This window comes from Heterodontus francisci, chromosome 6 (genome assembly GCF_036365525.1).
Source record: "Heterodontus francisci isolate sHetFra1 chromosome 6, sHetFra1.hap1, whole genome shotgun sequence".
Taxonomy (NCBI): domain Eukaryota; kingdom Metazoa; phylum Chordata; class Chondrichthyes; order Heterodontiformes; family Heterodontidae; genus Heterodontus; species Heterodontus francisci.
This window is the reverse complement of record NC_090376.1, coordinates 68,134,654-68,162,388: the sequence shown is the minus strand read 5'-3', so window position 1 is coordinate 68,162,388 and position 27,735 is coordinate 68,134,654. Positions and strand designations below refer to the sequence as shown.

The 27,735-nt window shown below is 42.8% G+C and overlaps 2 protein-coding genes across 11 annotated transcripts in view; both read left to right on the top strand.

The window, feature by feature from the left end:
- Positions 1-2,926, top strand: part of LOC137371365 (interleukin-18 receptor 1-like) — a 74,606-nt gene extending 71,680 nt beyond the window's left edge. For all 4 annotated transcript variants that reach the window (XM_068033842.1, XM_068033841.1, XM_068033839.1 and 1 more), the window contains one exon: positions 2,224-2,926. Coding sequence is in view for 1 of the 4 variants with exons in the window: in XM_068033841.1 (XP_067889942.1) it covers positions 2,224-2,243 (20 nt within the window). In the remaining 3 variants the exon portion in view is untranslated. The remainder of the gene's footprint in view (positions 1-2,223) is intronic.
- A 14,741-nt stretch (positions 2,927-17,667) lies between these two features.
- LOC137371364 (interleukin-18 receptor 1-like) overlaps positions 17,668-27,735 on the top strand; it is a 70,913-nt gene continuing 60,845 nt past the window's right edge. For 2 of the 7 annotated variants that reach the window (XR_010975210.1, XM_068033833.1), the window contains exons 1-4: positions 17,668-17,972; positions 18,674-18,698; positions 19,465-19,552; positions 25,339-25,422. Coding sequence is in view for 6 of the 7 variants with exons in the window: in XM_068033833.1 (XP_067889934.1) it covers positions 18,678-18,698; positions 19,465-19,552; positions 25,339-25,422 (193 nt within the window). In the remaining variant the exon portion in view is untranslated. Of the gene's footprint in view, positions 17,973-18,673; positions 18,699-19,425; positions 19,553-25,338; positions 25,423-27,735 lie in introns of those variants that run through there. The other 5 variants (XM_068033836.1, XM_068033834.1, XM_068033837.1 and 2 more) reach the window with 5 other exon arrangements.

Here is a 27,735-nt window from a genome sequence, read left to right as displayed (position 1 = left end):
TGGATAGCCAACCAAATGCCATCAAAACACAGTCCAATTTAAAACACATTTCCCCCTATTTAGTGAGATACCCGGCATTGTTTTTGCCTGCACAAGTGGTCAATGTCTATCCGCACACTTGATGTCGCGATGCGGAGAAGTCGGATAGATGTCCATCTGTCAAAAGTGATCTTCATTTCTTTCTCTGCTTTCTCTCTCTTCCTCTCTGTGTCCATCTCTCTCCCCCATCTCTCTCTCTCTCTCTCCCCCTCTCTGTGCCTATCTCTCTTCCCCTCTCTCCCTCCACCATGTCCCTCTCTCCCTCCTCCATGTTCCGCTCTCTCCCCTCTCTCTCTCTCATCACTCTCCCCCCTCTATCCCCTTTCTGTGCTATCTCTCTCCCCCCCGACCCATGTCCCTCTCCCTCCCTCTCTCTCCCCCTTATCTCTCTCCCATTCTCTCTCTCTCTCCCTCCCCTCTCTCTGTCCATTTATCTCCCCTCTCTCTCTCTGTCTGTCTGTCTCTCTGTGTGTCAGTCTCTCTCTCTCTCTCTGTCTCCTTTCCCTCTCTCCCTGCCTGTCTTCCCATCTCTCTCTATCTCTCTGTCTGTTTCCCTCTTTATGTGTGTCTCCCTCACTCTCTCTCTTCCTCTCCCTCTCTCTGTGCCCCCCTCTATGTGTTCCCCCTCTCTATGTGTCCCCCACTTTGCGTCACACCGTGTCCACCCATGAACCCCTCTCTCTATGTCCCCCACTGTGTTCCCTCCTTTGTGTTCCCCCTCTCTTCCCCCTTGTATGTCACCCCCTCTGTGTTCCCCTCTCTCTGTGCCCCCACCGTGTCCGCCCTGTCCCTCTTTCTCTCTGTGTCACCCCATGTGTCAACCCTCGTCCTCCCATTCCCCCTCTCATGTACCCACTGTGTCCCTCCACTGTGTTCCCCCTCTGTGTCCCCTCTCGCTCTGTGTCCCCCCATTCCTCTGTGTCCTCCCTCTCTGTGTCCTCCTCTCTGTGGCACCCTCTCTGTCTATCTCCCTCTCTGTGCACCCTCCTCCCTGCGTCATCCCTCTCTGTGTCTCCCCTCTCTGTTTACTGACCTCAGCTGGTAAAGAGACATGCTTTCTCACCATTGCTAAATTAATGTCCATTGTCATCTTTAATACTGGCATAGCACCTTCAGCCAACATTTATAACTAACGCTGCCATCTTTCGTGCTGACAAACCAGCCTCTGCCAATGTTTAGAACTGTGTTCGCCATTTTTAATGCTGGCGATCAGTCCTCAGACGATGTCTCTAACGAGAACAAAAGCAAACTACTGCGAATGCTGGAAATCTGAAACAAATACTCAGCAGGTAAAGGAAGAAACCAATAGCATATTTCCAAAACTCCAATGTTGGAAATCTGCCATTTGGCGGAAATGTCTCATCCCTGAATTTAAAATTACCACGGACCTCAAAAGTTTGAACTTCGAGCACTGGTGTCTGTGTATGTTCACATTGCCGACCCCTGGTTCCAGGTTTGAAGAACTTTAGTTACGTGGATAGGTGGGAGAAGCTGGGGCTGGTTTCCTTGGAGAAGAGAAGATTAAGAGGAGGTATGATAAAGGTGTTCAAGATCATGAGAGATCTGGACAGAATAGATAGTGAAATTCTGTTTCCATTGGCAGAAGGATCGAGAACCAGAGGACACCATTTAAGGTGATTGGCAAAAGAAGCAACGGCGGCATGAGGAAAAACGTTTTTATGCAGTGAGTGGTTAGTGTCTGGAATGCACTTCCTGAGAGTGTGAGGGAGGCAGATTCCATCATGGCTTTCAAAAGGGAATTGCATAATTGTATGAAGAGAAAAGATTTTCAGTGCTGTGGGAAAAGGCAGGGCAGTGGGACTAGCTGAGTTGCTCTTGCAGAGAGCCAGCACTGACACGAGGGGCCAAATTGCCTCTTTCTGTGCTCTAACCATTCTATGATTCTAGGTCATGGGCCTAGCAGCTTCATTTACAACTTCACAGCTTACATGTGTGTGAAAAGGTCAACATTTTTAACTATATTTTGACACAAGTGGCAGCTTCATGCTACAATTGTATTAGCAGTAACAGTTCATAGCTTGGGCATTGATTAAAAAGTTAATGAATTTATGTTTTTAGTTGAAAACAAATACACTATACTTGTTTAGCTACTCTTTATCAACCACATTTGCATTAAGAAAGCATAGATTTAAAAATATCTTTAACATTTTCTTTTGTTTTCAGGCTTCTACCATGTACCATGAATTTACCACTGAAGATAGTACCAAATGAGAGAAGCCATTCCTTTGTAGTTCTGGTACGTGCCTGAATAACCTTGGAGTACTGATATGCTGTGTCTGCTGCCTGATATATATATATATATACAATTGCACCTAACTTGTCATTTTAATTTGTTATAACTTTGTTTGTGAATCTTGAAAAGTCAATCTAAATGCCAATCTCCTTTCTGGTAACCTCACTGCAAAAGGGAAAGCTCATGTTGATCGCATTAGTAGCCAGGACACGCTGGTAGAAAATCTAACTCCTGCCAGAAATAGGCATAGGTTTTTAAAAATGCACACAAAAAACTTTTATTTTAGTGGTGTTGAGACTGGTGAAAATAAGATTTTATTTAATTTTTTGCTATTCAGATTATTTGTTCTTTTTTCGTACAATTAACATTACTACAGGAGAAAAGGCCAACGCACTTGGTGTTCCATTGAATTTCTTTTGACATTGCTAGATTAAAGCCTGCTTGTGTGTGTGTTGACTTCATTTCATGTGGGATTGTTACAATGTTGGTTTCCTTTCTTTAGACCATTTTGTTTTTTTGAAAAGAGCCCTGCATTGGACACTAATTACTTTTGCCTTATTTTTCAAAGATACATGTTAACTAAGATTTTATAGAATGCTTTATAGACAGCTACTGCATTAATCTTGCCTTATTATTGCTCATGATTTATTAACTTTCATTAAACAATAAACATATATAAAACAGAATTTTTAGTAATTATTTTAACAAGAAATATCAAACAAGTAGCTACTAAGGCAATCAGCTGGAGATTCAAAATGTCAGATAAGTAGATATAAACAATGGAATCCATAATATATAGTGGTATGTGATGCCATTGAAAGCTCAGTTACAGTCAAGATTTCATATGGTGATAAATAGCAGTTACAATTTTTACCCCTTATCTCAAATATATTAATTCCCCAATTTTGTGATCCCAGTAAAATTGGGGATGCACACAACTGTGGATGCCAAGTTTTGCCATCTGAGACGATTAATTTGCATGGCTGGCTGGTGGTCTTGGGGCGAAGATGTGGATTGTGGTGTGTATACGTTGCACCATGATAGTGAGGGATAGGCCGAATTAACCATCCAGTCTCTCCATTGTATGCTCATAATAAATTACAAGCGCAGAAAAAGCTTGTCTAGAGAGTTTAGTCTGTAGCACAGTGGGCTGGGAATTCAATATTTATTGAGACAGCAGAGATGTATACGAACATATGTATTAGGAGCAGGAGTAGGCCACTCAGCCCTTCGAGACTGTTCCAGCATTCAATAAGTTCATGGCTGAACTAATTACTCCACATTTCCACCTACCTTGATAACCTTCCACCCCTTTGCTTACCAAGAATCTGTCTTTCTCTGCCTTAAAGATATTCAAAGACACTGCTTCCACTACTTTTTGTGGAAGAGAATTCCAAAAACTTATGACACTCTGAGAGAAAAAATTTCTCCTCACCTCTGTCTTAAATGGGCGACCCCTTATTTTTAAATACTGACCCTAGTTCTAGATTCTCCCACAATGGGAAACATCCTTTCCGCCCATTCCAGGTATTAGTCAGTAAACCTTCTCTGTACTGCCTCCAATGCATTTACATCCTTCCTTAAATAAGGAGACCAGTACTCTACACAGTACTCTAGATGTGGTCTCACCAATGCCCTGTATAGCTGAAGCATAACCTCCCTACTTTTCTATTCAATTCTCCTCACCAGAAATGATAACATTCTACTAGCTTTCCTAATTACATGCTGTTGCTGCATACTAACCTTTTGCGATTCATGCAGCAGGACACCCAGATTCCTCTGTATCTCAGAGCTCCGCAATCTCTCACCATTTAGATAATATGCTTCCTTTTTATTCTTCCTGTCAAAGTGGACAATTTCCCACTTTCCCACATTATATTCCATTTGCCAGGTCTTTCCTACCTAGCGGCACAGTGGCGCAGTGGTTAGCACTGCAGCCTCACAGCTCCAGCGACCCGGGTTCAATTCTGGGTACTGCCTGTGTGGAGTTTGCAAGTTCTCCCCGTGTCTGTGTGGGTTTTCTCCGGGTGCTCCGGTTTCCTCCCACATGCCAAAGACTTGCAGGTTGATAGGTAAATTGGCCATTAGCAATTGCCCCTAGTATAGATAGGCGGTAGGGAAATATAGGGACAGGTGGGATGTGGTAAGAATATGGAATTAGTGTAGATGGGTGGTTGATGGTCGGCACAGACTCGGTGGGCCGAGGGGCCTGTTTCAGTGCTGTATCTCTAAACTAAACTATCTTTGTGTCATAAGCATATTTAACAACCATACCTTCGTTCCCTTCATCTAAGTCATTTATATAAGTTGTAAACAGTTGAGGCTCCAGCACAGATCCCTGTGGCACACCACACGTTACATCTTGCCAGCCAGAAAATGACCCAATTATGCCTACTCTCTGGTTCCTGTTAACTTCTATCCATGCCAATATGTTACCCCCTACACCATGAGCTTTTACTTTCTGCAATAACCTTTGATGTGGCACCTTATCAAATGCCTTCTGAAAATCTAAGTACAATACATTCACCCCGGTTCCCCTTTACCACAGCACATGTAACTCCCTCAAAGAACTCCAATAAATTGGTTAAACATGATTCCCCTTTCACAAAACCATGTTGACTCTGCCTGATTACCTTGAATTTTTCTAAGTGCCCTGCTACAATGTCTTTAATAATAGCTCCTAACATCTTCCCTATGACAGATGTTAAGTTAACTGGCCTGTAGTTTCCTGCTTTCTGTCTCCCTGCCTTTTTGAATAAAGGAGTTACATTCGCTATTTTCCTATCTAACAGAACCTTACCCGAATCTAGGGAATTTTGGAAAATTAAAACTAACACATCAACTATCTCACTAGCCACTTCACAAGGCATCTCTGATCTCTGTAATTCTGAAGAGCTGGAGATCATACTATAGGATGTATACTAAAGGAGAATGGCCTTATTTGGGGCTGAAGGCCATCCACCAGTGGGAGTACAATGTGAGGTGAGTGAGAGAGGTTGCTAACTGGAGTCAACTCAATCACCCAGCTCCCTCAGACCTGGCTGCAAATGAGAAAGAAACATGCTGGTATCAGGAGTAAGGCAAAGGTACTCATCATGCTTGTACACATTTCTTATGGCCCAGCAAGTATAGGACAAACCCAAATTAGTGACAACGACATGCTCTGGTATTGTGCACAACCATTGCTGATTTGACTGAACAACTTTCATTGTGCCTAAGCTACATGGCATGCTTTTCTTGTGGATGAAAGTGGCAGCCAATGAACAGCAAACAAATCTTGAAGCATTCAGTCCAATGTGCTTCTCTGCTGTTATGGAGTTTCTCAGAGGGAAAGGAGCCATTGATGCAGGAGATAGCCCGGTTTTCCCAACAATTATCCAGATGTTTCTTCTTTACATAATTAGGGCACCATGGAAGCACACAATAAAACCATCATCCTGGATATTAACCATTGACAACAGTTTCTATTGCCAAATACTGCCTGAATGTTAACCCTTTCTCCATGAAGGCCATGGGATTGATATAAAGGTCTTTGTTGCCCATGTGGGTACCATATGTGACTCTTTCCACTCAGCAAAAACCATCTACCCAATGGAAGCTGCACATTTAGACTTGTTGATGCCTCCTTTCCACAAGAAAGATAATAAAGGTATTGCCCTTTGCAAACATAGTGGTTGACACTTGAAATATGGGTGCACTGCAGACCACCTTATGTAACTTATGCCTCCTGAATGGCTTGAAAAGATATGGTGACATTAATGCTTTGTGCTGTGGGAACCTTCACCTACAGGTAGAGCCATTCCTGGACCAGATGTTGTGTTCAGCAACTTATACAATTGTCTGCAGCCACTCTTGTGAAGTTGAGGCGGGTGAAGACAGGTCCTGAGTCATTGCCAACTGCTGCAGAAGTTGCTGCATCTCCATTTATTGGCCCATTATCTCAATGCTGGAATGGATTTGGAACACCTAAAAGAATCCATCATAGCCATTTTGGATATTGCAATTTGAATATCGGCAACAGACAAGAATAATGCCGAAAAATATTGGCAAGGACAAGTACTAAGTATCCAAAGATGGAGTGCTACTGAGCAAAACAGCTGACACATGAAAGAAAATGCAAGACGGGGGAAAACACAAAAATATTTTACCAGCATCAAAAACCTATTTTGTGGCTTTAAGAGACCTACTGCAGCAGGTCAGGTACCAGTACTCACTTGGTCGTGTCAAGAACTTACTATCATACCAGGTATTTTTCAAACTCCACCTATTCATTTTCTTTGCACCAACCTCATAGTCCCCCAACTCTGTATAGCCCACTTCTTCCTCCCTCACAAGATTCACAAACAGGACTGCCTTGATTGACCCATCATTTCACTCTCTTGCCTCACAGAACTGATTTCTTCCAATCTTGCCCCTATTTTGTTGACCTCTTGTCCAGTTTTTTTTCCATCTACATCCACGAATCTTCCAACACCCTCTACAACTTTAACAGTTTCTAGTTTCCTGGCCCTAGCCATCTCATTTTCACCATGGACGTCCAATCCCTCTATACCTCCATCCCCCATCAGGATGGTCTGAGGTCTCTCCGTTTCTTCCTTGAACAGAGGCTCTGCTAGTCCCCATTCACTACCATCCTCCTCCACCTGGCTGAACCTGTTCACTTCTCCATTCACTGCCTCCAAATAACAGGTTCTGCTATGGGAACCCATATGAGTCCTAGCTAACCTGTCTTTTTGTGGGATATCTGGAACATACTTTGTTCCAGCCCTACTCAGGTCCCTCCCTAACCTCTTTTTCTGGTACACAGTTGACTGTATCAGTGTCACTTACTGCTCTTGGCTCGAACTAGAATATTTCAATAACATTGTTTCCAATTTCCATCCTTCCCTTGCCTTGACATGATCCATCCATGACCTTTCCCTTCCCTTCCCTTCCTCGACTTCTCTGTCTCCATTTCTGGAGATAGGCTATCGACCAGTATCCACCATAAATCCACTAAGTCCCACAGCTGCCTTAACGTTCCTCCCACCCGCTTCAGATAAAGGCTCTGTTCCAATCTCCCAGTTTCTCTGTCTCCATCGCATCTGTTCTGATGTTGCCACCTCCCATATCAGTGCTTCCTATATGTGTTCCTCTCTCACCAACTGAGGATTTCCCTTCACTGTATCCGTTCCATATCCCGCACTCCTGCACTCACCTCTTCTCCTCCCTCTCGGATACATAATAGGGTTACCCTTGACTTCATCTTACATCTCACCAGCCTCCACATTCAACTGATAATCCTCTGCATTTTCTGCCACATCCAGAGTGATGCCACCACCAAACAAATCTGCCCTCCCCTCTTTTTCAGCATTGTATAGGCACTGTTCCCTCTGCAACATTCTGGTTGATTCCTCAATCATCCCCAACAACATCTTCTCTTCTTATGGCACCACCCCATGTAAGCACTGGAGATGCAAAACCTGCCCTTCTACCTCCTTCCTTCCCATCATCCAAGATCTCAAACATTCCTTCCAGGTGTGTCCTTTCAATTCACTGCTCACAATGCGATTTCTATACCAGGGAGACCAAATGCAGATTGAGTGGCCACTTTCTGGAACACCTCCATTCAGTCCGCAAGTGTGACTCCTGGTAGCCTGTCATTTTAATTCTCCACCTTGCTCCCACTTTAACCTCTCTGTCCTCGGCCTTCTATGCTCTTCCAATGAAGCTCAACGTCAGCTTGAGGCATAGCAACTCATCTTTCAGTTAGGCACTTTGCAGCCTTCTGGGCTCAACATTGAGTTCAGCAATTTCAGATCATAACATCTGCCCCCATTTTTTCAGGCAGCATTTGGTGATGGTTCTGTTATTCTTATTTACACCTCCTCTAGACCCATCTTTTGTTTTTTCACTAGTCTGTACATCATCTCCTCTTGCCTTGCACCATCATCCCTTTTCCCATTTAATCTCACCTGCCTTCCACTCAATCTCAGACCTTCCCTTTTGTTCTTTCCCTCTTGTGCCTTTCCCAGTCTCTGAGCTTGCTTAAAACCTGTTGCTTCTCTAACTTTTTCCAGCTCTGGTGACAGGTCATCAAAATTTAACTGTTTCTCTTTCACAGATGCTACCTGACCTGCTGAGTATTTCCAGCATTTTTTGTTTTTGTTTCAGATTCCCATCATCTGCAGTATTTTTCTTTTGTACTCACTTTCTTTCTTTTCTCTATCAAATTGATCCTGAAAAATGGTTCCTGAAAATTAGGCACAATTTGAAAATAGGTATGTGAAGACTCCCAGCTCAATGGCTGAAAATCAAATTTTGGATATTTTATTCTTGAAGTGGCTCAATATTTTTCTTCAAAGTTGGTGAAGTGTGTATATCTAAATAGAAATTATATACCAACCATGTGAGACCAACATGGAAATAAATAATTGATTCTGTGCGATATTTTAAAATAGCAGAAGTTGACTCCCTTGAACACCATGACAGATCGCCTACTGAGTAAAATAAAGATCAGAATTATCCTTCACCCATGGGTCCCACTATTTGTTAAATTTAGGACTCAATCTCCTCTCAGTTGAATATCTCATCTTCAGTCTTTTTAAAAATCTCAGTTATTTCCTTTAAGAGGTAGGTGGCACCATTTTAAAAGACAATCAGTGACTAGACCTTTCAGTTTCTCCTTCAAGTTAGAATTCAACTATCAGCTGTAAAAGAGAAGAGAGTATTATGCTTGTGGTTTCAGTGTTGCATTCCTATCACTCTAAAGGAAAATATTGCAATAAAAGTAAATTGTAGATTGCAGTATTGCTCTTAACTATGTTAGCAGATTTGTCATTGACTCAAGATGGTGGTCTAATGGTGGCTTTGAATTATTATGACTCTTGTGCAATCTCTAGAGCTATTCTAATGCCTCAAATTCATTGTAATGTCCGTTCCGCAGTAGCCGGCACTCCTGTGATTTGGATACCTGTTCGGAGATCAGATGCGGGACACTGGTGAGGTGGGAGGAGCTGGTAAATATTTCAGTGTGGGAGGAGGGGTGGGAAGCGGGGTCAAACTAATCCCAGTGTAGGGGATGATGGAAAGGGGTGAAGTTAAAAGTTTATGAACTTTTGGGGGGGAAAGGTCAGGTACACAGATTAGTATTTTGGGGGGTGAGAGGGCAAGGAATGAATTGTATGGTTATGGGGGGGTGGTGGGAGAGGAGCTAGAAACATCTATTTAATTAAAAAAAAATTTTTTTTTAATGCAATACATCTTTAAAAATTTAAATTGTAATGTAGGGCTCGAAGCACTTTAAAAATGGTGTTGGCGCCTGCACAGTGGCGCCTGATGCCATTGCTGGGTACAGATTGCCTGCCCCCTCCAAGGCATTGGGGGATGGTGGAGCAGTCTGCCCCAGCCATTTAAATGAGTTGCTGCACTGAATATCGTGGCAGCTCCATGATGTCCAGTCCGCATGGGCGGACTGCTATTTTTGAAGCTTGCCGCCAAGATCGGCAGTGAGCTTGTAAAATTCAGTCCATTGTGTCAAAGTTTGCTGATGAAATCAATTTAAAGAAAGAGCTTGCATTTATATAGTGCCTTTCATGACCTCAGGATGTTCAAAAGCACTTAACAACCGATGAAGAATAGTTATTGATTGAACGTGGGAAATGTGGCAGCAAATTTGCATGCAGCAGGGTCTCACAAGCAGCGATGGAATAGCGATCTGTTTTTAATGATGTTAGCTGAGGGATAAATATTGGCCCGACCACCAGGGAGAACTTCCCTGTTATTCTCCAAATACTGCCAGTTCTTGGGATCTTTTCCAGCCACCTGAGAGGGCGAACGGGAGCCTCGGTTTAATGTCTTATCTAAAAGATGGCACTTCCAACAGTGCATCACTCCCCCAGTACTTCATTGGAGTGTCAGCCTGGATTATGGGCTCAATTCTCTGAAGTGGAGCTAGAACCTACAAGCTCTGACTCAGAGGCAACAGTGATACCCACTGAACCATATCTGTAGGAGGACAATGGACAGTTTGCAAACTGGACAGGTGGGTGGCAAATTTAGTTCAATGCAGAACAATGGTATATTTTGGATAAAAAGAACAGTGAAAACATGTAAACCCTAAGAAATACTTAGCAGACTGGAGGAACTGACTGCAAGCAGAAAAGGACAAAGAAGGTAAATAAGATTCTGAGCTTTAAATGGGGACACTGAATTTAAAAGTAAATGATGTTGAATTTGCAAGAATTATTGGTTAAAAAAGAAAGACTTCCATTTATATAACACTTTTCATAACACTTTACAGCCAATGAAGTACTTTTGCGGTGTAATGTAGAAAACGTGGCAGCCAATTTATGCCCAACAAACTCCCACAAACAGCAGTGTGATACTGACTAGATAATCTATTTTTATGATGTTGATTGAGGGATAAATATTGGTCAGGACACTGGGGGTAACTCCCCTGCTCTTCTTCAAAATAGTGCCATGGGATCATTTACATCCAACTGAGAGAACAGACGGGGCCTCGGTTTAACATCTCACCGGACAGATGGCACCCCAAATGTGTAGCACTCCCTCAGTACTGCACTGGAACTTCAGCCTTAATTTTTGCCCTCAAGTCCTAGATTGGGACTTGAACCTTATGACTCAGAAGTGAGAGCGCTACTAACTGAGCCATGGCTGACACAAAATTGACCATAATTGGAGTATTGCAATGCTGGGAACCCCACTATAGGGAGGATATTACAGTCATTGAAATGATACAGCAAATATTCCAAAAAATAAACACTATAGTTATGAAGAAAGCCTGAAAGATTGGATTGTGGATAATCCTGATCCTACATTTGATTGTCTACATACAGGGAATACAAAAAAAAGTGTGGGTAAAGGTGCATGACCATAAGGGAGCCTGCACAGTTTCCATCCAATTAAATTCATAGACAAAAATTTAAATTTGCTTCCTAACAAGCAAATGTCCCTTCCAATCTGATTTTGCTGCATCCACTATACCCTGGCAATCCAATGTGCCCATGTAAATTATTTCATTATGTCCACATTTCCATGGAGATGGTAAATTATTGGCTTTGATTATTATGTTTGTTTAGCCGTGTACTTAATTTTCTGTCATGTCTTTTTTTAAGTCCCAGGAAGATGGTAAGGATGATGTTTCAGGTAAGTCGGAAGCACATAGCAGGAGTACAGGAGGTGCTCCTTCCAGGGGTCTGGGAGTACAGTGATGAGACTGGTGGGATTTGGGAAGAGCATAAATTTGTTAGGGTTGGGATTATTGGCAGCAGGCCTTTGGGCATGGAAGTAATGGAAGTGATCTCTTATGAGTGTGAATGGTAGAAGGGGTGCTGAAGTTTTGCAGTGATAGGAGGATGTTATTGGGGGTGTCAGTGCTGGGAGGGGCTACAGGGAGTGGGAGGGTGTTAATTTGGTGGAAACTGTGAGAGATTTCTGGGTTATGGGCAACAATGGATATAGTTTAGGGTTCTGGGAACAGTGATACGTGAGATTTCAGTTACTATAAAGATAGGAGTACCAGGAGTGAATTCTTATTTCTACTTGAAAAGCAGTGTTATTGCATTGGTTTCTGTAGATACGATTGTAAAATAACTGTCGCACAAATTTAAAATATATCAATAACCTTTCGCCGGTAGCTTGTCCTGCTGCCCGTTCCAGCCAACTCTTGGATCTCCAGTACCTGGAGTCCAGCATGTAAAGCCATTCACACAATAGCGCACACTGGAGCTGCCAAAAGCCAAACGCTAGAAACGCACATGTAGTACTTTGGGTATTTTCTGTCTCTCGTCTCTGAGAACTCTTTAAAAAAGTCAAACTATGGCTGCCCTGTTGACTCCATGAATTTAGATGGTCCAAAAGCAAAATACTGTGGAAACTGGAAATCTGAAACAAACACAGAAAATGCTGGAAATACTTAGCAGGTCAGTCAGCATCAGTGGAGAGAAACAGAGTTAACGTTTCAGGTCTGTGTGACCATTCATCAGAACCAATTGAGATGGTCAGTAGCTAAGCTATAAAGACCAGCACATAAAGTAGCCCAGAAGATCCCCATGCCAATCCTACATCCATATTTAGTTAGGTGATCTCAGTTGGAGTAGTGGTAGGGTCACCTAAATTGCTGTCCGTGCCCAGTAATTAAACAAGAGAAAATTAGCAAGAGTTCTTGATCTTGATTCCTGTCCTGTCATCACTGTTGTACATGATGGACATTATCAACCATGTCCTTGCACTTACACTGTCAGTGGCACAATGTAACACCCTGTATATGGATTGTGTTCCCTCAAACTTTGTGGACCAATGGTTTCAACATTTGATTACCATATACTGAAAAGAGATCAATTCTTTCTCGAGTGTGATTAAATATACCATGTTGACCTCAGTTAGATTGTATCTGCATATTCTTTCTATGCAGAATTTTAAAAAACATATAAAAGGTCTGTATTACTTAAAATATGAACTGAAAATATAGGATGCATATTTTGTATGAAAGTATTTAAAATGATAAAGGTTACTTTAATTATGAGTTGAAATACCATTCAAATGTACTGTACCTTTGTAAAGAGGGCTTTATTTAAAAAAAAATCAATTTTGTGATTTGTTTGTAAAATTTGCTGTGATCATTTTGTTTTGTTCTGTGTAACTTATTCTATTTCCGTGAACAGTCCCAGTAAATACACACATGAAAGACTGGAGGCTGGATTTTATCCAACCAGCAGGAGCAGGAGTGGAGGCGTGTAAAGTCAGAGTGGACACGTTCGCCCATAAACCCGACATTGTGACATTGGTTCCTGATTTTGTCAGCAGAAGGAATGCTCCAAGGCAACGTTGCTGCCATGAATCAGCAGGACTGCAATTTGAATTGGTGAACAGCTAATTAAAATGCATTTGCATTGAACTGAAACCAATTTTAGGTGGGGTTTCAAATTTAGTCAATGGTGTATGGGGATCCGTGCCTTCAGATCCCTGGCCGTCTATCAGTGGCAGCACCGAGGCAAGGTCTCACTGATGGCGCAGGAAGGCAGCCATGTTGAGCATTGGATAGGGGAAGACGGTGCTGGGCTGTCTGCAAGGGTGGGTGCAGTCTGGGCTGCAAGGTTGAAGGGGGCGCAGACTTGGGTGCAAGGGTAGGCAGAGTCCTGCTTGCAAGGGGGTGGGCACAGTATTGGTGCAAGTGTGGGATGGGTGCTGTCTCAGGTGTAAGGGTGGGCGCAGTCATTCATGCAAGGGTGGGTGCAGTCTCGGATGCTCAGATGCTCGGGTGCAAGGGTGGGCGCAGTCTTGGGTGTTGGGCTCTCTGTAATGGTGAGTGCTGAGGGGCATTAGCATGTCTTCAGAGGGGAGTAGCAATGGGAAGCACCCATGGCAAGATCGTCTCTCCAAGGACAGCACACTGGAGGAGCAGCAATCTGCTGGCATGGGTCATATACACCCAGTCCTTGTGGGCCCCAGTGTCACGCAGCAGTGGTTCAGAGGGAGGGAGGGCCAGGATCCAGCTGGGCCCACTTGTGAAGTTCCAATAGGAGAGTGGCAACAGCCGGCCACGCCAAGAAGGTCTTATCCGCACCAGAGAATGTACTCGATTCATCTCAGTTACTCCAAATGTCTGAACGGCAGTGTCAGTGAAGACTGTGGCTCTCCAGGGAGGCCGTCACTGACATATGCGCCATGCTGCAGGACAAGCTACGACCCATGGGTTTCGGAGGATACCCAATGCCCGTGGCTCTGCAGATCACAGTGGCTCTCAATTTCTACATGTCCAGGTGTTTCTAAGGATCCACTGGGGACATGTGTGGGCTCTCCCAGGCAGTAGCCCATTGCTGCATCAAGGAGGTGGCCAATGCCATGTTCAAGAGGGCCAGTGACAATGTATGATACTGAATCGACCCTGTTAGTCAAAAGGAGACAGTCATTGGCTTCAGAGTCATCGTTGGATTCTCGCAGGTGCAAGGTGTCAGCGACTGCACACATGTGGCCATCAAGGCCCTCATAGAGCAGCCAGTGGCCTTCATCAACAGGAAGGATTTCCATTCCATCAAGATACAACTGGTCTGCGACAACTGGAAGTGCATCCTGCAGGTGTGTGCTCGTTTCCCGGGAAGCAGCCACGATGCCTACATACTTCGACTGTCCCAGGTACCACAACTTTACAAGCCACCCGCTCACCTTCAGGGCTGGATTCTCAGGGATAAGGGATACCTATTGAAGACATGGTTACTCATGCCTGTGAGGAACCCTCACACCAAGGCAGAGGAGAGGTACAACACTTGCCACAGTTCTACCCGAGCGACCATCAAGCAGGCCATTGGGCTGCTGAGGATGAGATCCTGGTGCCTCGATTGAACTAGTGGAGCTCTGTGTATGCCCCAGTGAGGGTCTTGCATATTGTGATGGTCTACTGTGCTTTGCACAATCTAGCAGTACAGAGGAGGGAGGCCTTGCATGAAGAAGACATGATTGATCGCTAGTCCTCATCTGATAGGAGGATGTGGAGGAGGTTACTGAACAGGCAATACTGGATCTTGAACCAGAGGCCAGGGCCATTGAGAGACACAGAAGGGAGGCACGACACAATCTCTTACATACCTGCTTCCTGCCACCATGATGTCATCTCAAAGTGAACTCAATAAAGACTCATTTAACAGTATTCTGCCTGTTGCATCCTTCCTATCGCTTCAGCACACACTGTGACAAATCTGAGACAGAGACCAAATGTGGCCTGTATCTGCACTGGAAGCCCATTGAGGGAACAATGGTGAAAGTTGCATCTCACAAGTCTGCAATGACAGCATGTGCCATTTACAGCAATGAATCAGACCTCCATTTATTAGCACAATTACAGGAACCAATGCAAAGGCCACAATTAATACACGTGTGAAGCCTCAAAGTGTATCTAGGTGCTCTTCTTTATATGCTTTACTATGCTTCTACTGCGCTGGCAGCTGACTTGGAGACAGGCTGCTGATTGGGCTGTCCCTTGTCCTGGGATGACTTTGGTGGGCATCCTTTGGTTGCCTGAGGCCTGGGGGGCACCAGCTGGCTGAGGGGTTCCTGCACAATTGCAGAAGCCTCCTCAGTTGTCACAACTACTGGAGCTGGGGCTCACGAGCAGAGGGGCTGAGGATCCCCTGTTCACATACAGAGCCATGAGGGGATCCCCCAGATGTGGAGGGCAGGTTTTCCTCCTCCCTTTCAAGGCTCACTTGCACCTCCCTGCTAACCTGAGGCGAGTGAGGACCTGGTGGAGACTCCAGGCACCTCGTCCCTCTCTCAACTTGCCACTGCTGCATTGAGTTCATGGCCAAAACGATGATTTGCAGGTCTACGTGCATTTGTGGGATCTGGCTCTCCATGAAGGTTGCCAACCTCTCGATGGAGGAAGCCATGCGCTCACACCCTTAAGACATGGCAGCACTCATGACATGGATAGACTCCTCCATCGTCCTCTCATAGCCACACATTGCCTCTCGCATATCTGCCAGATGTTCCCTTATCTCTCTCTGCAACTCCTGCATGTTCTGTGCTGCCAATATAAAAAGCTTAATACCAACCTGGGGCTCAGCATGGGCCTGGCCACCCACAGTCCTCCAACTGTCAGTGGCCTCGGTTGTCACAGCCTCCGTCAGCTTCACCAGTGTGCGTGTGGTGCTCTCACTAGCTTGTGATCCTGAATCTAAGCCCGAGCGCATACCCACCAACATGTGAGTATCTGCGCTGGTGGAAGGTGCAGGGGAAATGAAGTGACAGTGCAGCCTCTGACTGTTCCTACTCCTCCTTAGAGGTCGCCTGTATGGCCCTGTGCCAATGGCTATGCTTGCCTCTGAAATGCCATGACTTGCTTGAGAGAACACAAACATTTGTGGGTTAGGTTGTTCAGATCTCCTCATGCCAACCATGCATCATGTGAATCTCCAGAAGTGTGGTGGAGAACACATGAACACAATGTCTCCTCACTCACTTGTGTGGACACTCCGGTCTCACAGTCTGCAATTACACGGCAACCCTGGGCCCCTGCTAGCCCAGAGATTCCTCCTCTGCTGGCATTGACATGCCCAGGCAGAAACCAAGCGCAAACAGCAGAAGGAGCATTCGGAAATTCGAGCATCCCATTCACTCGCCTCACCAAGCACCACCTGTCCCACCTGTAGGCAGAGTTGCATATCCAAAATTGGACTATTCAGTCACCTAAGGATCCACAATCCTGGAGTGGAAGAATGCCATCCTCATTCCCGAGGGACTGTCTAAGAATAAGACATCAGATATCCCACTGCCAGTCCTCGATGTCCCCCTCGTGTTATGGGCCTATTTCTCCTGCAAGCAGAAAGAGGGACCTCGCATGAAGGAGAACAGGGCACTTATGCTAGTGGCAGTCTCGGCTCCTAATGGGATCTCCCAAATGGCTTCTTCCTCTGTTTGCCGTCAGGGGATGTAATGGGGGTGAACTCTGAAAGAAGGCAGCCTGTTGCCAAGATGCAGCATTGCATCTGGCAGAATGTGGTGATGTCTCATCCACCTTGCCGCTGCCTTTGTGGTTACTTCCTCCCCCATGTAGCAGTCCATCCCACGTAGCCACATGCAAGTCCCAATGAGGAGATGGAAATGGAGAACTCATCTTGGCCGATCACATGAAGTCATTGACCCTCTTGCAGCAATGGGCCCAGTTCCGGGGGGGGTGACCTACAGCTGTTGATCTCCTTTGTAATCTCCATCCAGACTTGCATTGTCAGGCAGGAGGGTCTCTTCTTGCCATCCCTTGGAAAGACAACCTCCCGCCTTTCCCTTGAAGCCTGGAGGAGAATCTCCAGGGAGGCTTTGCTAAACCGCGGGGCCAATTGGCTCCTGCTCCACCTGTTCAGTCTGCAGTCCTTGCTTATGCTAATTGGCTAGCAGCCACTTGATGGTGCTCTACTGGCTGCGTACGTGGCATGTGGCAACAGCACCCACCTCCAGTGCCACTGCCGGGACCTGCAATTGGCTAACAAAATTCAGCCCTGGGTTTTCAGAATACTTATGAATATGGTAATGCATTTCCTTTGTCACCTACAGTCTAGCAGAAGATGCAGTGGATTTGAATTTGTGAATAGTTTTAAGCAGGAAAATATAATTTGTTAAGAATTGCAGTGGGCCAAATGGCCAATTTCTGTGCTGTTTTTACGATTCTATGAATTGACAAACAAAAAAATGAGAAAACTATTTTGGTATCTGTGGAATGTTTGTGCAATGCTGATGTATTTTCACCCCAAACCCTACTGTTTAAAATACTTTTATCCCAAATCCAGAAGGAAAGAAAAATGTTGGATCAGGTTTATTTTTCTCGTGTCATTTTCAGAATTATAAATCAAGAATATTGTAGTTTCATGTTGAAATTATTCTGGTCATTATTGAGAATCAGAGAAATATTGTTGTAACAACAGTGCAATTACAATTTCCTACATTACAACAATGACCACACTTTAAAAGCACCTCATTGGCTGTAAAGCACTTTGTGACATTCTGAGGTTGTCAAAGGTGCTATATAATTGAAGTCTCTCTTTATTTCTATATGTGTATTTCTGTTGAAGAAGTTTGCCAATTAACATCTGGTCCCCTAGGATAGCCATCTGTTGATACATAGCAAAACTGATTGGCAAATGGCAGTGTTTTAATTCCTGTCCGTATTAAAGATGGTATGAAGTCTCAGGTAATATGGCATTTGTTATACTGCTATACAGTTGATAAAATGTAAAACCACTGGCTATAGAAATGTTAACTTTTTGAGGCTTGCTGTGTGTGCATGTGTGTGCATTTGCATGTGAAATCACAACTGCAGAAATGTTATGCAAGAACCATCAGATGTCTTTTTTTTGATTACTGACAGCTCAAAGTGAAAGGCCTGCTCATAGTATGAGATGAAACCAAAATTAGAAAATGTTGGTGAGAAATTGTGGTTCAGTGCAACCAAGTTTTGTTTTAAACATCTGCAGTTTGTTAGGCTTGTTAAAGAATGAGTTTGAGTAGAAAATCTTCAAACAGAATAATTATTGGAATATCTTTTTCTAACATTAATAGACTATTTCATTGGTTTTAGTGATTTTATTAGTATACCATTAAATGCAGACAGAGTTAATCAAACTTAGGCAAAAATCTCATTACTGAGGTTTCTGAATTAACAGCATACAGTTCTGCTGTGGTCCTTTCCACACTTCATTTTCTGCAACTTTACATGGTAGAAGTGGATTTTTGATTACCTTTGCATATTTGGTTTGATTTGCTTTTGAAAAGCATTGACCATGATATCAGCTTAAAATTACATTCAACGCATAGCTTTCTACTTTTCCTGTTATCTCTGAGATGGATGCTGAAGTTACGTTGTAAAAAAAATGTATGTTTTGTTTCTAACAGATGAATGCTGAATACCCTGGGTAAGGTGAGTTATTTAATTAGCAAAATCAAAGACATACATTCCAGGAGTTTTCAGAAAAGTACTAATATTTCCCTTATTAACTTTTTGAGTCACGTTTAATTCTTTCTGACCATCATCATCAGTCATAACACAAGGGAAGTGCTGTAAAAGGACTACACTGTGCATTTGATTCTTTTCTTAAAAGTTTACAAAAAGGTTGATTGTTCCAAAATTCATATCTGATGACCTGCATTCATGTACAATGCTGATTACAGCTGCATAACATAATTCAGGAACTTCAGTCAGAAAAACAAGAGATGAAAGACAGGTCGAGCATTTTCCAAACAAATTTTAAGTATCATCAGTGATGCACGTCCTTCAGTGTAATGTAATAACAGTAAAATAGTAGGGCAGCTATTGTTAGACCATGGTATCGTTCCTTAATTAGTTACCACATTAATAATTAGTAAAAGTCTACATATATACGCCTTTATGAAGACTTGCAACATTGGCCCCATTGAAATCTACATGGGGAATTATTTGATGGTGCCAGTCTGCAGACCGCAATCTCCTTGAAAACCTAGAGAATTGAAGTTTCAAACCCACGGTGAAGCCAAATTGCAGAATATCAGGAGGATGTCTTTTGAATTAATAGCAAGAGACCAACCAAAGAAAGTTGCTGTCTTTCATACAGACAATATCACATACATTTTCACCAATTAATACTGCCTTGTTTTAACTTCCAAATAAGCCACAGAGTTTGCTGAAGCCGCGTTCATCTTTGCACTAGATAACAGATAAATGGACACTGGCAAAACAAGAATTATATGACACTGAATCAACGAAAGAGAAGGATAAAGATTCAGAAGAATTGAAAGGTACTGGAGACGGTTTTCCGATTGGGTTTGATTGATTTATGGGTTGTGTTTCATTAAGATAAGCAGAAATCGGATGAAGCCAATTGGAAATTAAGGCAGAGATCCATCATGTTAATCTCTGACCATTTTCGCATCCTATATTCCACCATCATTCCTATCAGTTGCATGAAGTGTCCATCCATTTTGGGCCAACATGCGGTTCATTTGGCCTTATTTGCTCGGTTTCATCTTCTTCCCCATATAAAATGGCAGTCATTTTTGAAGGGTTGTTCTTTGCTGTGGTCAACTACTTTGACAACTGCTATTCACCATGGTATGCAGTTTCTCCTCCCACCTCATTTCAGACAAAGCACAATGGGTTTCCTTTAGGAATTCCATGTATCATTTTTTTGACTAAGAAGAGAATGAGGAGTGGAGGGATGACAGGCTTGTCAGGTAGCATCAATGGAGCATGGCGACCCCTCGCCCATATCCTAACGCCATAATTCAGAGGCAGAGGTGCATGTAGCTATATGCATCAGAAAAAGGATACTGGTGAATTAATGCCATGCTCCTTTGATGCACACAAAGTCAGTAAGAAGTGATGGGTTTGCACCAAAGTCAATGCATGTATCTTAAAAATTATTGTTTGAAACTATAACAGAGGGTATACTTGACCAGTAATTTGTCAACTGCCCCAATGCTATTTGGTTAAGTTGGAATTCCATAATTGTGTATGGAAGCAGGCATCTGTAATTTTTAAATCAATTTCCATATTTGGTCAGAACTGTGTCTTCGCTCTGGTTGGTTGCTTTTTGCTATGGACCTGGCTGATCTCATTCAATGAATTTCACACATATATACTTTGTGCTGAAGGAAATAGTTATATAATTTCATGGTAAACCAGTCCCTAATGTCAGATTGGAAAGGTGAAAGAACTTACTTCAGATCAAAAGCCTTCTGGAAGACACAGGCCTCCAATGATTTTGCCAGAGACAAATTAAGGTATTTTGGTATTGTTCCATGGAAAGGGACAGGAAGAATTTTAAAAAACCAGAAATTTGGTAAAAGAAGAGGAAGTGGTAAAGCAAACATAAACACAGTTGACTTTCTTTATTTTGCATAATATCGAGGCCTAAATGTATTTGTGGAGTTAATATCAATGCTGAACCAAAGATTGGCTATGAAACATACAATCGACTTAAAGCTGGACCAAACTGATGGGATGAAAGAGGAGTTTATTTATGACAACTATGACCGGGGCTGTCTGAGCCCAGGGTGGGTGGGGGGTGAGGGGTCCGATCCCAGTGCTGGGGGGTCCGATCCCAATCCTGGGAGGGGGTGGGGGTGGGTTGGTCCAATCTGCGATCCCAGGGGGAAGGTATGATTGTGGCGGGGAGAAGGTGGGGTGTGTTGGGGGGTTGGGGGTGTGTATGGTAGGGGGGCTGCTGGTGGATCTGATGGTGGGAGGGTGGATATGAGCTTGGGTTTGGAGTAAGCACTACTGCTCCTGCTGGGCCCGAGGCTATCCTCACATTGCTGCAGCTGCCACATTTCCCAAGGGCCAGGAAACCCAACTGGCCATAGTTTCCAGCCTAATTAACATACTTAAAATGCAACCCCATCTCCGGCAAATGGGTTGGCTGCCTGCCCCTTGTTCAACCTGAGTAAGAGCAGAAATCAGCTTCCCAACGCACTTCCATCTTTTGAGCATTTAACCCCTCCACCCATGCCCAAACTCCTCCATATTAGAATTCCCTCCCAGGTCGCCATATTACAAAAATGATATAGACGCACTGAAGAACATACAAAATGGATTTACAAGGATGATAACAGAGGCCTTTAAAATTAAGAAGGGGTTTGATAGGGTAGACATGGAGAAGATGTTTCCACATGGGGGAGCCCAAAATAGGATCATAAATATTAAATAGTCATTAATAAATTCAATAATGAATTCAGGCGAAATATCTTTACCCAGAGAGTGATTGAAATATGGACACATTGAATGGTTCAGGTGAATAGCATTGATGTGTTTAATGAGAAGTTAAATAAGTATATGAGGGAGAAAGGAATAGAAGGATATGCTGTTGGGGTTAGACCTGAGTTGGTGGAAACTCATGTAAAGCACAACACCGGCACAAACCAGTTGGGCTAAATATAAGTATATGTATTGTGTATGTATATAAATGTATATAAATTGTGAAAGTACATATGCATATAAATAACAGTTATAGAGTCATAGTGTCATTTATGCCATTGAAGGAGGCCATTTGGCCCATTGAGTCCATGCCAGCTCTCTGCGGAGCAATCCAGTCAGTCCCACTCCCCTATTCGATCCCTGTGGCCCTGCAAGTTTATTTCCTTGAACTGCTCATCCAATTTCCTTTTGAAATCATTGATTGTCTCCACTTCTACCACCCCCATGGGCAGTGAGTTCCAGGTTATTACCACTCACTGCGTAAAAATGTTCTTCCTCACATTCCCCCTGCATCTCTTGCACAAAGCCTTCAATCCGTTTCCCATAGTCATAGTACCATCAGTTAATGGGAACAGTTTTTCCTTGTCTAACTTATCCAAGCCTGTCATAATCTTGTACACTACTATCAGATCTCCCCTCAATCTCCTTTGCTCCAGCCTAACCTTGTAACTAAAATCCCTGGAACCATTCTGGTAAATCTCCTCTGCACCCTCTCAAGAACCCTCACATACTTCCTAAAGTGCAGTGACCAGAACTGGATGCAATACTCTAGTTGGGGCCTAACCAGAGCTTTATAACTGTTCAGCATAACTTCCTTGCTTTTGTACTCTATACTTCTACTTATGAAGTCCAATATCCTACATGCTTTGCTAACTACTCTCTCAATTGTTATACTCCAGAATGTTTGTTATTGAACGATTATGCTGGAGCCAAACTTTGCTTAATTTTGCATTTATTTTACAAAGTAAAGAGATTACAAACACGCAGCTCCTCACTCAAACCTTCACCCAGTTTCAGTTAGCATCTCATAAATAAAACTTAGAGTTTAACAAGCACAAACATTTCAAAACAAATCAAAATAAGTTCCATATTCTGTACAAAGCATTACATTGCGAGAAGCCCCATCTCTAGGACACTTAACAATTTCTTAGTACCAGCATTTCTTTTAGTAAAACAACCAGATAGTTGACTTCCATGCATCCATTTAATTTTGGAGATTCCCTTTACAGCATTTGTTTCAATACAGCAAGGTCAATCCATAAGCTTTTCTCGCTTACACTTTTTGTAGAGGGTACATTATTCTACAAGGAATGACTATCTATGCAACATTCAATGGGTATCTTATCTTTAGTACACCCCTTGCACAGAATCTCACCTAAAAGATTTGACAAATAGAACCCCATATCCACTGCCTCCACAAGAGCTGGTGTTTCCACAGCTGAATACTTTTATGCAACCCTTTTTATTTTCTTAGCTTCCCAAGCTATAGGACAACATTTCCCATTTTCACCCATCAAAAATATTATGAAACTAGGTGCACTCAAATACTCATCAGCAAGATTAGTATGTGAAGCATCACTAAAAATGACTAAAATAAAAACAGAAAGTGCTGGAAATACTGTCACAGACCTGAAAGGTTAATTCTATTTCTCTCTCCACTGGGTTCTGCCAGACCTGCTGTATATTTCCAGCATTTTCTGTTTTTATTTCAGATTTTTTTTTCAGGGCGGCACAGTGGCGCAGTAGGGCGGCACAGTGGCGCAGTGGTTAGCACCACAGCCTCACAGCTCCAGGGACCCGGGTTCGATTCTGAGTACTGCCTGTGCGGAGTTTGCAAGTTCTCCCTGTGACCGGGTGGGTTTTCGCCGGGTGCTCCGGTTTCCTCCCACAGCCAAAGACTTGCAGGTTGATAGGTAAATTGGCTGTTGTAAATTGCCCCTAGTGTAGGTAGGTGGTAGGGAATATGGAATTACTGTAGGGTTAGTATAAATGGGTGGTTGTTGGTCGGCACAGACTAGGTGGGCCGAAGGGCCTGTTTCAGTGCTGTCTCACTAAATAAATAAATTTCCAGCATCCAAAATATTTTGCTTTTACTAAAAATTACTAGTTTCATATTTTTTGGGTCACCTAAGAATGGAAACTTAAGTATGCATTTCTCCAGATTTAGTATTTTTAATGCATCATTTGCCCTCAAAATATTCTCAACTTTTGGGTGTTTCATTGTAGCACTTAACTCCAACACATCAAAACTAGCATCAGGTCAAGACTAAGTGCACAACCAGTTTAATTGACCCATCAGTCTTTGCAATTGCTCTGTCTGTTCTTTAGCTATAACATCATCTTTCTGTGATGATCTAGCACGATTAACCAGGATGGAAGTAACATTCCCTAAATAGGATTGTTGATTTAAAGTTATTCCAGACCTACTCTGCTTAATATCAAAACCAGCATATTGAAAAGCCCACAAGCCTGATTCCCAATCTTAAATTCTACACCATCGTACCGCTGCCTGCATCCAGTATCTGGACCATTTCGAAATCTGGCAATCATTGAGTCCTCCATTCTTTGTGTCACCACACAATGAAGGCAGAAGACATCTGATCCAACAGGGAGTCTTTTTCCGAGGATCGAATCCCAGTTGGAACCAGGAGCCTGTCCATATGTGATACCCTAGCACAATCTAGCAATTTGAATGCTAGCACTGAACCAGGGATCTCCAAATTGAAATTCTTCAATCTTCTATATAGTCTGTTAAAGTCTATGATATATTCCTTGATTGAATAACCATCTGTTTTCCGAAACATATAAAAGTCTGACCATGCCTTATAGGCATTTAATAGATTAGCTTTCTTGTAAATCTCTTCCAAGAATTTTAAAAGGGGATCCAAACCTTCATCAGTATCCAACTGACAAGCATCTAGTTCACAAAATACTTGACTGCTTGATTTTACTTTTGGCAGGAAGTGACAACGCCAAATCCATACTTTGTTTCCTCTTTGGTAAGGACATAACCCATGTCCACATATCCACTTCATTCTTCTACTGGTCATTGTTGTATTATCTCAGGCTTTAGACTAATATGAACACAGAGATTGAACACAGAACTTTATTGGGAGTCTTCTTCTTGCTTCTGCTTACAGGTGCTACTAATTAAGCAATATGGCTGCAACACATGATGTTACATCACTTTTTGGGATGACATATATTTGCATAAACGTATATTCAAATGATTATACTTATTTTATCAAACATATTATCTTAACATACTAACCAAGGTACTATCACAAGAGTCATATGGTTCAGACTCAGAGATCATCAGGGGTAATCATACCCTACCAATTTACATTTGCTTTCTGTCAGTTTCTGTGTGAAAAAAAATTCTTACTTTCCAATCTTCACCTTTAGGCAACCATTCTTTGCTCCCATGTTAGACTCCAGAAAGCTTGTTGTTGAAGAATAATGCTGGAGCCAATCTTTGCTCAGTCTTGCATTTATTTTACAAAGTAAAAAGATTACAAATATGCAGCTCCTCACTCAAACCTTCACCCAGTTGCAGTAAGTGTCTCCTTATATATACTCCTGTAAGACCCTAATTAACACTCTCTACCTTTAAAGATCAATGCACGTGTACCACAAAGTCCTTCTGTTTCTGCACACTTTTTAGAATTATGTCATGAGTCTAAATTGCATCACCCTATCCCTTCTGCCAAAATACATCACTTCACACTTGTCTGTATTAAATTCCATAAGCTCTGTTTTAGGTGTTGGTACCTTTTTTTGTATTTAACAAGCACAGTTTTACCTACCATTAATAAAAATGTCATTACAGTAGTGGAACCTAACCTGGATGTGGCAATGGATGTGAAGTATTTGACATTGATAACAGTCGTTTGTTTTTTGGGAAGAATTCAAGGTAAGCAAAGCAGTGGGCTTTGTTTCCTAAAGACTGTTATTTCTGCTGCTTTTTAAAATGTTACCTTTCAGAATAAGAGTAAAGTCTTGGTTCACAATACATTCTCCATGCCAACAGTAAAAAAAAACATAATCCAGTAGATTCTGACTGAATGAAATTCATTATTTCACCTAGAGTTAATTAAAATAATTATTTTTTCCTTTGTAACACTTGAAATGGGAACATAGCTATCTGTAGCAACTATTGATAACATTATACAGTATTAATTGCAAGAAAAACTTCCATTTTATGGCACCTCTGATGCTAAAATGCTTCACAAAAGGGAAAGGAAGAAATGGCTGATGTGCAGAAATTACAAGAACAGTTAGGAGAGGTAACCTAAGACACAGTCAAAGGGAAGGGTTTTTAGGAGGCTTTTTGAAAGTGGGGAGATAACTGAGCAGGAGCTAGTATGTGATAGTATGTAGGCAGCAGAGTTTTGGATGACTTGGGAGTTTATTGTAGATGGAATTGAGGGGTCCAGTGGTTTCAACAGCAGTAGGGATGAGGTATGGATGCAGAAGAGTTAAGTAGCAGAGATGAACCGAGCTAGTCTCTTTAAAGGATTGGATATGTGACTTGATGCTCAGCTCAGGATCAAACAGAATACTGAAGTGCATCTTGAGGTTCAGCATGAGCAAGCCATTGGAAGGCAGACTGGCAGTAGAGATGTAAAGTATCTGACAGGGAGTCTAACTGCATGGTTTTGTTTTTGACAATGTTAGTCCAGAGGAAATATATCTGAGTGGTCAGGTTCTGAGTTGGAAAGGGATCAAGGAAGTAGGAGGTAGGTATTACAGAAGATTTGGATCTCAATTCTCAATATAGAAAGTTGTCACATTGCAGATTTCAGCCAAACTCTTCTAAAAAGATCACTGTGGAATGATATAATGGTGGTGTACCTTCACTGGCATGTGTATACTGTGTAAGAAGTAAATGATGGTCTCTGATATCCAAGAGGATTGAATGGCTAACGGTTTCTTGCCAGTGTGGCAGGAAGCTGACAGGAACCCAATGACTTCCAGATTTAACTCGAGCACATGTGTTAGCATGCAGGAAACTCTTGTGGAACTGTCGGGACTAACATTTGAAAATGTTAAAAGGCAAATGAGGAGGACCTTAACCCTGGCTTTTGACTTTAACTCTTAATGCACAGGTTTCCCATGCTTCCTGCATTAGAATAGTGACCACACTTCAAAATAAAAATACTTCTTTGGCTGTAAAGCGCTTTGAAATGTTCAGTGGTCGGTCGTGAAAGGTGCTATAAAAATGCAAGTCTTTCTTTTCCTGGAACTCCCAAGGTAAAACAAGGCAAGAGGACAGCAGGGATTGGCAGGGCTGAACAACTGACAGGCAAGAAAGCCTTTAAATATTGAGGTATGACAGCTGCTTCTTTGCCTAAGTTGAAAGGCTTTTGCTCACAGGACTTGTTCTGACAGTGTGCTTTCACTGTTTTGGAGGTGATTTCCAATACATTGGAAGTCAGTTCTGCTACCTTGGAGTTTTTTTTGCCTTGGACCTGCACTTCCCAGCGCTTAATCTTCTCAGCTGCATGGGAGCTGCTTATGTGGCTCTATTTTGGACCTCTGATGACGAACAAGAGTACTGCCCCAGCAACCCTAGCTGTAGCAGCAGGAGCCTTTTCCTTAACCGTATGCTATTCCACAGGAGAGGGGATAGAGCACAGAGCTCCAGTGTGTAGGGGTGATACTCCAACACAAGGTTTACAGGCAGAGGATTAGCTTTCTGGACCTAACTGAGCACCAGTGCCTCAGCAGGCTCAAACTTTCTAGTCAGGTGGTTGCCAACACTTACAGCTGCCTGGAAGAAGACCTCACACCAAATGGACCAGTGGGCATGCATTGCCAGTGGCAAACAAGGACACAACATCCCTGAATTTCTTTGCCTCTGGTTGCTTCCAGAGATCTGTTGGTGACATTTGTAGAGTCTCACAATCTGTTATGTACATTTCAGGCTCAACTTAGTGCAGCCGTTTGGAGTGGGAATGGTGGCATGGGGGTGGGGGGAGGGGGCCGGAGAATTGCGTCAGATGTATCTGCCCGGAAATCCGATGTCGAGTCATCGGTTCTGGATTTAGTCAACGGCGGGAAATCAGCAAGTTGTCATCGCGGCCCCAATGCGACGGGAATGCAATTTAAATTGCTGATCAGTTAGTTTTAATACATTAGCATCTAATTCATCATGATTCAGTGGGGTCTTGGAATTAAGTGGACAACAGGTAGCCCTTATCTACCTTTGGATTCCCAGCCGTTG